Source organism: Diadema setosum, chromosome 21 (assembly GCF_964275005.1).
Source record: "Diadema setosum chromosome 21, eeDiaSeto1, whole genome shotgun sequence".
In the NCBI taxonomy this organism is placed as follows: Eukaryota; Metazoa; Echinodermata; class Echinoidea; order Diadematoida; family Diadematidae; genus Diadema; species Diadema setosum.
This window is the reverse complement of record NC_092705.1, coordinates 13,625,677-13,640,315: the sequence shown is the minus strand read 5'-3', so window position 1 is coordinate 13,640,315 and position 14,639 is coordinate 13,625,677. Positions and strand designations below refer to the sequence as shown.

Genomic DNA, 14,639 nt, shown 5'->3' with positions numbered 1-14,639 from the left:
ATTACTGTACAGGTGACTCCCATTAAAATCAAGTCCTCAGGACCGGCAGTTTTCAAAATTTTGTTGTAGCCAAATAAATAAAGTACATTTTAACAGTATATAAAGATGATAATTTTGGGACCTGAATCTTTACTTTGTTGTAACAAAACTTGTGATTATATATATATATATATATATATATATATATATATTTGTGGTAATGAGAATGGTTCACCATAGTGGATCCATTCTTTAGTAGTGTACAAAATTCAAACAATTATTATTTATTTTCTGCAAAATTGTGCGCCTCTATGGTAAGGATTCAACAAGCTCAAAGCTGCTTCCATATATGTATTGTATACAATGTATACAGGATGCAAGGTGTTGGGTCAAATGTCAAAAATATCTGCAAAAGTATGTGTTGAAGGTACTTGGCAATAAATTGCTGTGCAAGTACAGCCCGCCGCACACTATACGACTCACGACCTTACGACTGACAGACTGTGGCTCTGAAATAAACAAGCGGTGTTTATTTTGAGGATACTAAGATTTATTTCGGATCCACAGTCTGTCAGTCGTAAGGTCGTGAGTCGTATAGTGTGCGGCGGGCTTAAGGTATACAGTTTACATTTTGACATTCATACATGTAGTACATTGTACACAGTGAAACACATTGAATTGACAAACACACACACACACACGCATGCACAAATATACACTCATGCAAACTTATGCCTTTATGAACAGGGGTGTGAGTCTTGCAGAAAAAAGTGAAAAAAAAACTATGAAACTTGAAAAACAAGTCTGAAATGCATTAAAGGGACAGCATAGTTTTGATTGAGATGGGGATTCAGCTTAAACTTTTTGCAAGATAATTAGAAACCACTTACAGTGTATTTGAAATATTAAAAAGCATACAATTCTAGAGTATTTTAAAGTTTATTTGATGACAATCTGTTTTGAAATGGTTGATGTGATAAAACGAAGTAAAACAAACTGAACCTAATAAAAGGTGTGTTTATTATGATTTTTTTTTTGCTTTTTATTAGAATATCTCGACCAATTCAAAACCAATTTTCATCAAGTAAAATTTGAATTACTCTAAGAATTGTATGCTCTTTAACCCTATTCTAACTGGGCTATTTGAGACCAAGTTTTTACTGGGGGGGGGGGGGTCAATTTGACCCCCCCTTCAGATCTCGGCCGCCGATCGCGCGATCGCCGCAAAATTTTGCCTGAACATAGAGCCGGATGTCAACTACAAGATTACATGGTCATACAATAGAAAAATGTTGATTTCATATTTTTTGATAAATTAATTATGCAAATTAACGCATGAAATCATATTTTCACCTATAACTCCATCAAAAAGACGGAAGGATTATTAAATTTTTGTGTCAGAGTTCCTCAAGACACATCAAACAATTTTCTTGTACAAAAATAGTGCAATCAAAATCATTTTCTTTGTTTTTTATTGTTTTGTTAATTTCTTATGTATTTCATTGTTTTTTCGATCTTTTGTTTTCTATTGTTTTTTTGCCAAAATTTGTTGGAGGCACTTTTTCAAGCTTATCTACATTAGAATTGATTTATTTCAATGGTTAAAAGTTGAAATAATCTAATTTATATCAATTAAACAAAAAAACACAGTTTGCATTGGATTTGCACACAAAATCATGAATTTGAGCGGTTTTCGGGTTGACATGCATATGCAAAACATTGCATAACTTCAGAACGGTGTACCCGGACGTCGCAAATTTGGTCTCAAAATATGCGGGAGACTTCAATGAAAAAAGTCATGAAACGACGCGGCAAAATCTTTGCGCGTTGCGGAATCGCGGCGCGAAACGTCGAGGGGGGGGTCAATTTGACCCCCCCCCCCAGTTAGAATAGGGTTAAATGCATTTCATAAAAGTGGTTTCTCATCATCTCAAAAAAAAGTTAACACCTGAATCCCCATCTCGATCAAAACTACCATCCATCTAAGCTGCGATCATTTCAATGCATTTGAACTTAAAAAGAAAGGGGAAAAAAAAAATGAAAAGTGGGTTTTAGTTCGACCAAAAAAAAAAAAAATCTGAAATCAGATTAAACACTGAACTCTCACATCCCTGCTTCATGAGTGGACCCTTGCTCCCCAAAGGGTTTTGTTGTTTTGTTTGTGTTATTTTGCAAATTGCTTTTTAAATGTGTCACCTAAGCTCTCCCTTTCAAAATGTGTGCCTCTACTCTGCAGACCGACAGCACCTTCTCAAGTAAGAACCCATGTCACACACAGTCATCTTGATCCCATTACATCCATGCAGTGACAAAGACCATCATTGGTTCGTTGGTGTCCACACAGTTACTTTGTACTATGTGCTCATCCTTTGAACAGTCGGGGGGGGGGGGGGGGGGGGAGGGGGGTGGTGGTCATTTCCATGCACACAGAAACAAGAGTCAGTAGGACATGTACGAATGCAACTCTAGGCAGACACATACTTTTGGTTCCAGTTTCCTGTTTATTTACAAATTTGAGAGTGGCATGATTACTAATGACTACCATCATTAATCACTGCACAAATCCTGCATAGCTATACAACCATCTATTCACATCATGTGCAATCATATAGATACATGTATGGGTGTATATACACTATCCAAGAGTAAACCAGTACTTTTTTTTTGGGGGGGGGGTGGTATATTACATAAAGGGGGATGAAAAAACTTGAGTGTTCATTAATTGGAATTTACAATGTCTCTCCTGTGTTATCACAAATGAGAAGTCACCCAAAGTATGCTAATGTTTGATTTATACTTGGACTGGGCTGTGATATCAACCACTACAATGATCTTGCTGGTGTACGCTATTTTTAGTTTGTTCCTACAGATCACACTGTACACACTGTATACAAGAATATTCATCCAATGGAATGTGGTGAGTCGTGGAAGTAGAGATGTTACATCACATATTCAGTAGTTTCTGTACAATTATATGTATCACCTTTGGTTTTCTTCTTCAGCAACGGACCACATACAATGTACATTGCATTCTTATCACTGATTAAATCCTGTATTCTAAAGCTACAGATAACCTTATCAAGATTTAGTGTGCACTTGAAACTCAAGACTTACATGCAAGATTGTTTGGGGGTAATCTAAGCAGAAGACAGTCAAATATAATGCCTTGTATACAAGCATTGTTACAATGAGCACAAACTGCACAATATTGGCAAACCAATTACCAGTACATGTTTATGCATAAATATTTCTTTCAGTGTAATGTGCACGACTAAAGCAAGGCTGATGAATCAGACCATCACCACGTAATATACATATTTTTCCTGTGCTATGTACAATTTTTATAAACATGTAATATACAAATGCGACAGAGGAAAAGTGTTGTTTCCCCAAACTTCTCTTCAAACACCAGACATATCGCACACCCATTACACCCCATATACACCTCGATGTTGATTTTCCTTACGCCCAAAGATATTTGACTCGAGAGCAAGTTAAATATTGAATCAGCAGACTCAAATGAATCGCGGAGGTCCAAATTCTGGGAGGTAGACCAGAGGCAATTTGTATTGATAAGTTGCCACATGTATAGTGGAAATTTTGAATAAAGATGCCCTTGGGACAGGGAAATTTGTTCATATTTGGTACTTTGGTTATATCAGATGTAGAAAACAATACAAAATAAGGGACTTTGTTTCATTAACCCTAAAAAGACTGGGCTATTTTGGTAGCTCGAAAGACTGGGGGGGGGGGGGGGGGGGCCTAAAGGGCCCCCTCTTAAGATCTCGGCCGTGGATCGCGCGATCGCCGCAGAAATTTGCACAATGGTAGTGTGCAATGTAATCTACAAGATCGTATATTTAAATTTTACAAAATAGTCTTCTTTTATTTTATTTTGATTAATTATGCTAATTTATGCGAGAAATCAGACTCTTTGATTTAAATCAGTAAATAAAGCTCCAAAAGTGCTCATTTTTGGTCTAATTGTTCTTTGTGGCATTCTTAGCAAATGTACTTGAAAAAAAATTCGGTATCAAAATCAATTTCTTATTTATTTTATTGTTTTATGAATTTCTTATGTATTTCTTTGTTTTTCGACATTTTGTTTTTGTTGTTTTTTTAAACAAAATTTGTGGCAGACACTTTTTGAAGCATAATACTCCTAAAACAAATTAATTTTAGCCATTGAGAGTAAAAATAAGCATATTTATATGAACCATGTGAAAAAACTCAATTTGCATTGACTTTGTACACAAAATCACATTTTTGAGCCATTTTCGGTCTCACGTGCATGTACAAAAAGTTATGTAACTTCAGAACCGTACCCCCGGGCATCACAAATTTGGTGTCAAAATGTGCGGGAAACTTGAAAGAAAAATGTCATAGAGTATCGTGGCGAGAGCATTGCGCGTTGCAGAGTTATCGCACGAAATGTCGAGGGGGGGGCCTTTTAGGCCCCCCCCCCCCCCAGTCTTTTTAGGGTTAAGACAGAGACCAGAGCCAGAGATACCAGGAATTTTAGTGGTATATTTTGTAACATCAGTTTTGACACGAGTTCCCGCTGTGTTCTGTCTTCATGTCTCGAATGCTATAAAAAGTGAATACAAATGAGCGGAAGTAGGAAATATTCACAGCCCGTTGCTGCTGTCAGCTTCAACTATGAGAGACACCACGAGTACATGTCTGGTTTCATCTGTGGGTCTCTGGAGAGGGGTAGAGGGGACCACGCCTGTTCCTCCCCCTGCATCCTACCCCGTGGCTTCGATGGGCGCCTGGAGGGCCAGCTTGCGGGGGTTGACGGTGACGGTCTTGGAGCAGTTGTGGGTCTTGTAGATGCCCACCAGACGGTCGGCCAGCTCGAACATGTTGTTCCTCAGGGAGATCACGATGAATTGAGCATTCTTTGTCCTCTCCTACAGAAGGCAACCGGCAGGTGAGCGAGCACGGACATGGAGAGAGAAATGAAACAAACCAAACATCACATTGCATTTTATGCTATATTATTGATCTCACTTGTACTGTGATGTCAGAAAGCTCCCCCCCCCCCCCCCCCAAATATTAAAGGGATGGTACAGTATTGGTAGAGGTGAGAGTTGGGCTTTTAACTCTTTGCGAGATATCAAGAAACCGTTTGTAAAATAGTACAGAGCGTACCCTTGTAAGAGGAATTCAAAGTTCATTTGATGAAAATGGGTTTTGGAATGGCCGAGACATCCAAAAGTAAAGTAAAACAAAGCGATCGTAATAAAAGGTGGGTCCCACAGTTTATTAGAATTGCTCTTTTTTCGGTATCTCAGCCATTTGAAAACCAATTTTCATCAAATAAACGTTGAATTCCATTTGGAATTACATATTCTTTCATATTTCATAAGAGGTTTCTCATAATCTCACCCGCAAATGTTAGAAACCCGAGGTTAGGTCTCAACCAAAACATTACGATCCCTTTAAGAGACAACTGAGAGACCCAAAATTACCAAGATCCCTCAGCAGTCTCCAAGACCAGATGAAAACAGTGTCTATATGGAATGGCTCTGAAAATCCCTTGAAAGATCATCAAAAGAACAAAACGTAATTTTCCAGCAAATTGAAAATTGCTGCACATTCAGAGACAGATGAGACTATCAAGAGATCACTGAAAGATCATTTGAAACACCCCCCTGATATGAGAGAGATCAATCAAGATCTCAGAGAGATTAGCCTTTCGATGGTTCCTCAGTAATCTCTCAATAAATTTTCAGTGATCTTCCCCTAGAAATGTGGCAATTCTTGAGAGACTGCAGAAAGATAACAGAAAGACTAGTAAGATCATTGAGCACTCATTGAGAGATTGCTGAAAAATCGCTGAAAGACCACAGACAGACCATTTTCGTGAAGGACTGCTGAAAGATTATTTTGATCCATTTCAAAAAATTTTTGAGACCATGAAGTTCACCGAAAGATCACTTGGGAACCACGAAGGACCTAGGAGATCATTGAGATATCTGCTAATTTTTATGGCCTTTCAGTGGTCGTTCAGAGGTCTTGCCCTATGTGGAATGGGGGTATAATAGTGATCTCATGACAGATTTCACACAAATATTGAAATAAAAAGAAGCAATTCTCCGAGTTCTGATGAAGATGACATAAGACCACCCTTGCCAGAGTCACGTACGACAGTGATCCATTTTACAAAGGACACAAAAACTTCTTGTATATAAAATATATATTTCGAAAATGTATGGCCTGACTTATCACAATATATCACTTTTTTCCCCCCTCGCACACCATATCATGGTGTAAAGGATGACCTTGCGGTCTATGAAAGACAGCAACAGTACATATCAGAGAACAGTTTTGCAAGGCACACATGTTATGTTATTATTTGATGGTTTAACCACCTCCCCCCAACATTAACTTCTGAGAATAGCACTGTAGTACAATTTTACCAACAAACTGTGCAAGCTAATTTGTAAATGCAATGCATATACACATGAATCTTTCTGTGGAGGTGGGTGTATTTTTATTTTACAAAAAAAAAAAAAATTGATTGCAAGGACCTTTTAACCCCAAAAGGGCCGGCAAAATCCGCCCCTCCGGTTTCAGCATAGCCAAAAAAGGCCGGTCTGATTAGGGTTAAATGCTAGGAATGTACCATTGCGGAAAACAAACCTTGATGTAGTGGCCCACGATGGAGACGTTCTTGAAGTCGAGGGCGGCATCGATCTCGTCCATGACGTAGAGCGGGTTTGGCTTGAACTGGTGGAGGGCGAAGACCAGCGACAGCGAGCTGAGGGTCTTCTCTCCCCCAGAGAGATTGGCAATCACCTTCCAGGACTTCTTGGGAGGACGGACACTGCAGGGGAAGAACAGAGAGAGAGAGTGTTTATACATTCCTTGAACAAGATTTCATTTGGATGGCTAATAGTAAAGTGTTTCAGAGATCCAGTAATTGGGAATTTGAGCATTTTCACTTGAATTTTGACCCTTGCCTTTGAATCCCATGGCTCACATTTTTTGTCAAATAATCACTTACTGGTAATATCTAATCTTCATGAAAATACTTTGAGCTGTTTTTAAAATATGGGGAAAATTAAGACCCCGTGCATAGCAGCCACCTGTCTAGCATAACCAGTGGCCATCAATTTTGTTTCTCACTGCAGATATTCACCTGTGTGTAGCGGCAAACAGACCCATACAGAGCAATAGCCAAGAAGACAATTCTTCGAGTTTTTCTGCTTTGCAGAGATGCCGGACATTCGTGGAAAATAGCTAAGTGATCACCAACATTGCATTCACTCAACATTCAGGAATAATAATGAACTCATAAAAAGCTTGCTTGCCGTATGTATGCTAGTGTGCAATAGCTCATTCAATATAAACAGCATTGTTCAGTGCATGAAGCATGTGCATTATGCACCTGCTATATACATTTATAGATGTATACGATGATACATAATGCATGCAATATACACGACATGCCGGATAACCTGTCTATATAACGGCATCCTGTTTATAACAACCACCCTTTTTTTCTTCATTGGGAGGGCGCTATGGGCTGGTTTGACTGCAATTGCAAACCTCTTCACCTAACAGTGTGTACGGATGCGACACTCCTGTTTGACTACCACTGTCAGACATACGTACCTGAAGGCAATGCCCTCTGAGAAGGGGTCAAGACTGTCCAGCAGCTCCAGCTCGGCGTCTCCGCCCAGCGTGATCATCTGGTACATCTCCTTCAGGTAGTCGTTGATGGTGCTGAAGCCGCCCATGAACATGTCCAGCCGCTGCTTGCGCTTCTCCTCCAGCTGCCGCCGCTGCTCGTTTCGCCGCTCCGTCAGCTCCTCGTACTCGGACACGCGCTGGAGGTAGTTCTCTTCCTGCACGCATTTTTTTGAGTTGGGGCAGACAGAACTCCACGTGGTCAGTCTCAAAATTTGCATCAGTGTTCAAAATTTGCATCAAACTTGGATGTACTCTTAGCAAACTGACAAATAACATTGTAAAGACATACACCTATGCCAACATTCAATGTTGTCTATTTTGAATATACAGGGAAACGTTATTAAAACAAGCTGCTTGGGACCACTGGAATTTCTTTGTTATATCAGGTATCTCGTTATATCAGGGGGGGCATTTCATGAAGCATTTTGTCTGACAAAGTAACAGTTGTTGAACAAACTTGCTCTCAGCCAATCAGATGCGAGGATTTCAGTACCTTGTAACAGTTTGTAAGAAAAATATCCGACCAAACTGCTTCATGAAATGCCCCCCAGGGATAAAGACAAAAGAATATAAAAGGAATGGGACCAACAATATTACCTCATTATATCACATACCTTGCTGTATCTGACCTTGTTTAACCGAGATCCACTGTAGAGCACTGTCATAAGCCATTTCTTACTCTCTTTTTTTTTCTTTGTTTTTAATATCTACAATGGTTCCCACAAAGCTCTTGGGAAACGAGTCAAACCGGTTCCATTACATCTAAACATTCCTTGCAGCCTCTCTGGCCAGCTAGTCCCTCAAACCAGCCAAAGAAAAGTTCACTCCCGCCTCCTGCCCAGCCAGCCTCACCTTCTTCTTGTACTGCTCGATGGCCGCCAGGTTGGGAGTCATCTTGGCCAGCTGCTCCTCGCCCACGGTGATCTCGTACTGGACGTCCTCTGTGTTGACCGAGGCCAGGTCCTCTGGGACATACTCCTGCAGGGTCTCAGGGTTCTCCCGGTCCACTAGGTGCAGCTCCAGTTTGCCAAGCTGGAGATAGGGAGGAGGTTTCAGGGATGCATCAACTCATCAAATTCTCAGTTTTCACAATCCATGCACCACCAACATCCACATTACAAGAGGCCTATTTTCCTATACTTCGGGGTCAACAACAGAGAGGTCACCTTGTACATGTACTAAAGGTAGTAAAATGTACAGCTTCTACTGGAGTTCTCTAACCATATGTCAACAACTGTTTCCAAGATGGCAGATGGCATGACTGAATTTCAAGGAATGAAAGTCATCCAAATGAAGAAATATCTAGCAAACCCGCATGTGATAAGTCTCAAGGCACATTTCTGGATTTGTCTAACCTAGCTAGCTTTACTGGGTGTTGTCGGCCCATCATTCAGAAAGCAACACACTAAATGGACTGTCTCATATGAGCCAAATGAGGGCACATGGATTGCAAAATGCCTGAATTTGCAGTGCAATACAATACAATATGCCCTGGGATCTGTTTCACTGTGCCTGAAAATAAATGTCACAATCAGTTCAACCGATCTTAGGGACAATTTTGGAATCAATTAGTCCTCAGAAGTTAGGAACTGTTTCACTACGCTATTTGGGAACAATATCCTGCACCCACCTTGCACCATTCTAGCATACATCTTGAGTGCCTATGTAACCTTTTCAACCAGATCTGATCTGAATCTGTCATAACTTTTGAGTTTATTGTTTGACTCGATATTACCCTGTTCATTTGTTTCAAAAAAGCTGTGGTTTCAACATGTTTTTTTTTTTTTTTTTTTTTTTTTTTTGTTTTGTTTTTGTTTTTTTTGGTTTTTTTTTTTTTTTGGGGGGGGGGGGTAACTGTGTGAATGATTCTGTGCATACACCCTGAATAGTGATAGGCGAATCATTTAATTCACTTAAATTCAGAAGACATTTTATTACCTCTTTCTTCCAGTGCTTGACACGCTGCTCATTTTCCTGGATCGTCTCATTGTAGGAATCCAACTCATGTTTGACCTCCAGCTGTTTGGCCTTGGTTGATGCCTCCTGCTGCTGTATACGCTCCAGCTCAGCTGCAGAAAATACACAAAGAGAAACCATTCAAGGGGTCAGAGGTCAAGTCATCAATTAATTGGCCGTGAAGACCATGAACAAACGATTTTCAGAAAGTATGAAAATATCGGAATTGTAATCAATGATACCGGTAATTGATTCACAACAGCTGATGCAGTCATTTAACATATATTATCCCGTTGGGGATGGAGTAATTTTGCTACATTGTACTCCCATTATAGCGAATGCAGTTATAATGAAATTTCGGTTACAACGAAGTAAAAATTCTGGCCGCAACACTATCCACTCTATATATTTTCATTGTTCATTTGTTTGGTTAAGAACAAAATTTCGATTTAACGAAAGAAAACTGTCGTTCTCAAGAACTTTGTTAAGACGGGAGTCCACTGTATAGCACACATTTCCCATAGACACCTGCCTTAGTATTCTCTGGACTTATCTTCAACAGGTTAAAGGTGATCTTGTGCAAGAGTTCAATCTCATTTTAATGATTTTAGAAATGATCTAGAAATATATTATGATGATTACTGATGGCTGTTTGAGGTAATCATCAATTGAATACATTTATTCCAACTTCCTTTTCATGATCACATACACCAATACAGCAGAGTAATTAACTCATAACAGTCACTGATGCCAATAAATTTGCTGAAGCACCAGTCCACAACATATCACTGATAATTCATGAAAAACTTTCATTTCCTAAAACTTTTAAATAATATTCATAACCCTTTTTACAATGACTAAGTGTCTCTACATGCAAAAGATATATTCGACCATCAAGTTCTGGGGAAATTTTCGCATCTCTTCCCGAGTGCTCTGAAAGTAGGAGCCCTCCTGCACTTAGCCTTGACCCTAACTAGGCCGGGGGGGGGGGGGGGGCCTCCGAGGCCCCCCCCCCGAATTTCCGCGCGATGTATCGCTAACGTGAAAAGTTATCGCCAGGACGTTTCATGACTTTTTTCTGTCGAGTCTCCCGCATCTTTTGACACCAAATTTGCGATGCCCAGGCGCACGGTTCCAAAGTTTCGCATAAATATGTACATACATGTCAGACCAAAAATTGCTCAAAAACGTGAATTCGTGTACAATTTCAATGGAAACTGTGCTTACAGTCAAATTTCATAAAAGCATGATTATTTTGGGGTTTTATTGATTAAATTCAACTAATAACATATTTTCTTGCTCGGAACAATGTCGCGGACAAGTTTCACCGAAAAAACAATGAAAAACATAAAGTCGAAAAAACAACGAAATACATATTGGAAATTCAAAAAACAATAACATACTTATTAAATTTTTTCGGATGGCTCAATTTTTTTCTCTTATATTTGCTAGGGACACTAAAAGGAATATTTACACAAAAAATGTGCCCATTTCGAGCTTTATTTAGTGATTTATATCAAATTGTCTGATTTCATGCATCATTACGCATAAATTAGCATAATTTAGCATAAATGACAATTTTTTTAAAATCTAACTTCGTAGTACTTAAAGGGAAGATAAACCCCAAGAGCAATGTGGATTGAGTGAAAGCAGCAACATTAGTAGAACACATCAGTGAAAGTTTGAGGAAAATCGGACAATCGATGCAAAAGTTATGAATTTTTAAAGTTTTGGTGTCGGAACCACTGGATGAGGAGACTACTAGAGGATATGACGTATGAGTGGCCAACAATACAAAGAAAATATATAAAGGAAATTCAACAAAAATTCACTTTTCTAGAATCATGAAAGAGCAATGGACCAACCTCTTTCAGAAAGCAGGGGGAATAATTGCTACCCGTAACATATGTCAATATCAAGTTGATGGAATTTGTGATTTTCATGAAAAATGGATTTTTGTAGAATTTTCTTTATATTTTCTTGGTATTGTTGTCCACTCATACGTCATAACCTCTAGTAGTCTCCTCATCCAGCGGTTCCAACACTAAAACTTTAAAAATTCATAACTTTTGCATCGATTGTCCGATTTTCTTCAAACTTTCACTGATGTGTTCTACTAATGTTGCTGCTTTCACTCAATCCACATTGCTCTTGGGGTTTATCTTCCCTTTAAGATTACATCATAGGCAATGTGTGTGCCAATTTTCGTCGCGATCGCGCAGTCGACGGCCGAGATCTGGAGGGGGGGGGGGGGCCTGGGAGGCCCCCCCCGGCTCTGTGATCTACCTAAATAGCCTGGCCTAGTTAGGGTTAAGAGGGGCAACTTTACAGCATTCCATGGCCCGACTTGCCTGTTCACACCAGGTCCCTATTTCATAAAAAGTTGATACGACAGCAACTCTTGCTGGAATGGCAATTGTCGTGGTAAAGACAAGAATCTAGCTTCCTGATTTGCTATTGTTATTGGGGCAAATTTAGAGCATTGCCTACCAGGGCTGACTGCCTGTTCACACAAGGTCCCCATTTCATATAAAGTTGATACGACAGCAACTCTTGCTGGAATGGCAATTGCAATGGTAACGATGAGAATCCAGTTTCCTGACTGGCTGTTGTTATTGGAAGTTGCCATTCCAGTAAGAATTGCTGTCCCAACCCAGCTTCCTGATTGGCTGTTGCCATTCCAGCAAGAGTTGCTATCCTAACATCATCTATGAGATAGGGCCCGGGAGTGCTCCTAGAGCACTCTGCATGCCCCGTATAAATGGGTTGTGAGAGGGGTGGCAGCATTAATGCCACTTGGATGGAGTGCTTCAGAGATGCCAACTTTTTGACATAGAAAAATAGATGGAATATAAAAAAAAAATCACATTTATTAGAGGAAAATAAGATTTTCATGAAATCTTGACACCATCACTAGCCCGTTGGCTCTGGGCAAGTGAAATGTCAGAAAAAAAAATGTTTCTTCAGTGAGGACAGGCATGTAAAAATGTTGCTACTTCATCAACATAGATGAGAAAATTGTAAAGCATCCATGCATTTCCCGCCCATTTAGGATTGTCATTCAACGCTTTGTAGGAGTTGCAGATACCGGTACTTATAGTATATCTTCCCATAATATGATAATGCTGTTTTTCTGCAGTTGATATTGGCTTTATTTTAAATTTTACTTGAAAGATGAAAGTCGAACTTTCAGGAGGCAATATTGTATTATCATATTTCACACTGTTTATCGTACTAAATACTATAAAATTGTATTGGTTGGCATTATTTCTGGTGCTTCATTTCCTGTCCGGTGGTGGTTTTACCTTTGCTCTGCTCAAGTGATTCCTCCATCTCCTTCATCTTCATCTCAGATTCTTTGAAGTCCTCCAGCACTTTGGTGGCCTCCTCCTCCAGCCGCTTGAACTCCTTCTCGATCTCTCCCACGTTCTCCGCATTCTCCTTCTCCTCCTTCTCCATGCTGGCGATGCTCTCCTCCGCCCGCTTGATGTTCCTGGTAACGGTGGAGAGCACAGAATGGTTGCCATGGTGATTTGAGCAAGTTATAATGTTTGTTAGAACACGACAGATAGCAGCAGTGTTGGTGGATTACACAATTGAAAACACATATCTCCTGACTGGGCAATATTTCTACAATTTTGGCAGGTTTTAAAAACACATTCATAAACATGCAAACATACACATAGGAAAGCACACACAAATAGACATCTAACACGAAACAAAACAAAACAAAGTAAAGCCACTACACTTCCACTGATCACATCTTTTACACAAAACATTGAAGAGAAATTATTCTGAAAGCTCAAAAAGAAATCTAAAAGTCCAAATGCACTTCGAACTCAAAATCATGCTCACCACTGTAGCACACCATATGAAAGCTGGAAAGGGAATATGTCATCCATCCAGAAATGCAATAAAAATTTTTGGTCAACTGATTTGATTGTTATGTTTTTTACGAAACAATACAAACCAAGTTTCACTTCTTTAATCTATTTCTTTTATACCCAAATGATACAAAATGATCGCAAAGTAGCATAATTGATCAAATCAATAATCATAATCAGTCGAAAAGTGAACCAAATCAAGAGACATAAGGCCTTTTTTTTTCCGACTCCTCCGCCTTGCTTACTTCTTTGCCGTCTTGATGGCAACCTTCGCCTTCGTCATGCCGTTGCTGGCGGCGTCGATTTCTGTGGTGAGAGAATCCAGCTTGGCCTGCTGGGATTTCATCTTCTTGCTGCCAATCTCCATGATCTTGTTGTGGAGCTTCTTCACCTCCTCCTCGATGCGGGAGGCGACGTCGGCGATCTTCTGGTAGGCTGGACGGCAGGAGGGGGAAGAGATGTAAAGAATCAAGTACTGTTTTCCTCATTCTGACATAACAAGAAGCGTGCAAAAATGTGAGCATATAGGTCCCCTACAGTGCTATCATAAGGCAGCCAATGTGAACTTCTGTATGCGCCATATATTTAGCAAGTCGAATTGTCACAAATCAGGACTTCTTGACAATTTTGCGAGTGGTTAAATTTGCAATTGTGGCATACAGCACTGAACATAGAAATGTATGTGTCCATGTTACAATCATGTCAGGATCAGAGTTAATATTTTTGCATGTTTTTAAATTTGCAAATAGCACCGACTAGCAAAATTCGCAAAAATAAAAACCTTGCAAACTATTCCGGCGTGCACAGTACACACTTGTCTGGGCTCAAAATGCATTTTCGTCTTCATAAAGAGCAGAACTGGCTACACTTGCCTTCATGGTATATCAGTATTTCTGGTCATGAAATATAGCTTGAACTATAAAACCATGTACGACATCTCGCAGTACAGGTGTCAACAAAGCACTAAAAGAGAATGTACCTGGTTGAATTCACTGTGCTTAGTTATCAGAAGTTAACCTGTTGAGGATGGGCCGATTTTGCTACAACACACATTACCCATAGACACTTGCCCGAGTATACTCGGGACTCATCTTTAACGGGTTAAGATAAATAACAAGA

At 39.7% G+C, this 14,639-nt stretch overlaps 1 protein-coding gene across 1 annotated transcript in view; it reads right to left on the bottom strand.

The window, feature by feature from the left end:
• Positions 1–2,465: 2,465 nt before the first annotated feature.
• LOC140244240 (structural maintenance of chromosomes protein 4-like) overlaps positions 2,466–14,639 on the bottom strand; it is a 31,367-nt gene continuing 19,193 nt past the window's right edge. Inside the window, exons 17-23 of the mRNA XM_072323875.1 lie at positions 13,766–13,955; positions 12,942–13,129; positions 9,619–9,749; positions 8,533–8,712; positions 7,603–7,835; positions 6,628–6,811; positions 2,466–4,892 (exon numbers count right to left, since the gene is read on the bottom strand). Coding sequence (XP_072179976.1) covers positions 4,728–4,892; positions 6,628–6,811; positions 7,603–7,835; positions 8,533–8,712; positions 9,619–9,749; positions 12,942–13,129; positions 13,766–13,955 — 1,271 coding nt within the window. The 3' untranslated portion in view covers positions 2,466–4,727. The remainder of the gene's footprint in view (positions 4,893–6,627; positions 6,812–7,602; positions 7,836–8,532; positions 8,713–9,618; positions 9,750–12,941; positions 13,130–13,765; positions 13,956–14,639) is intronic.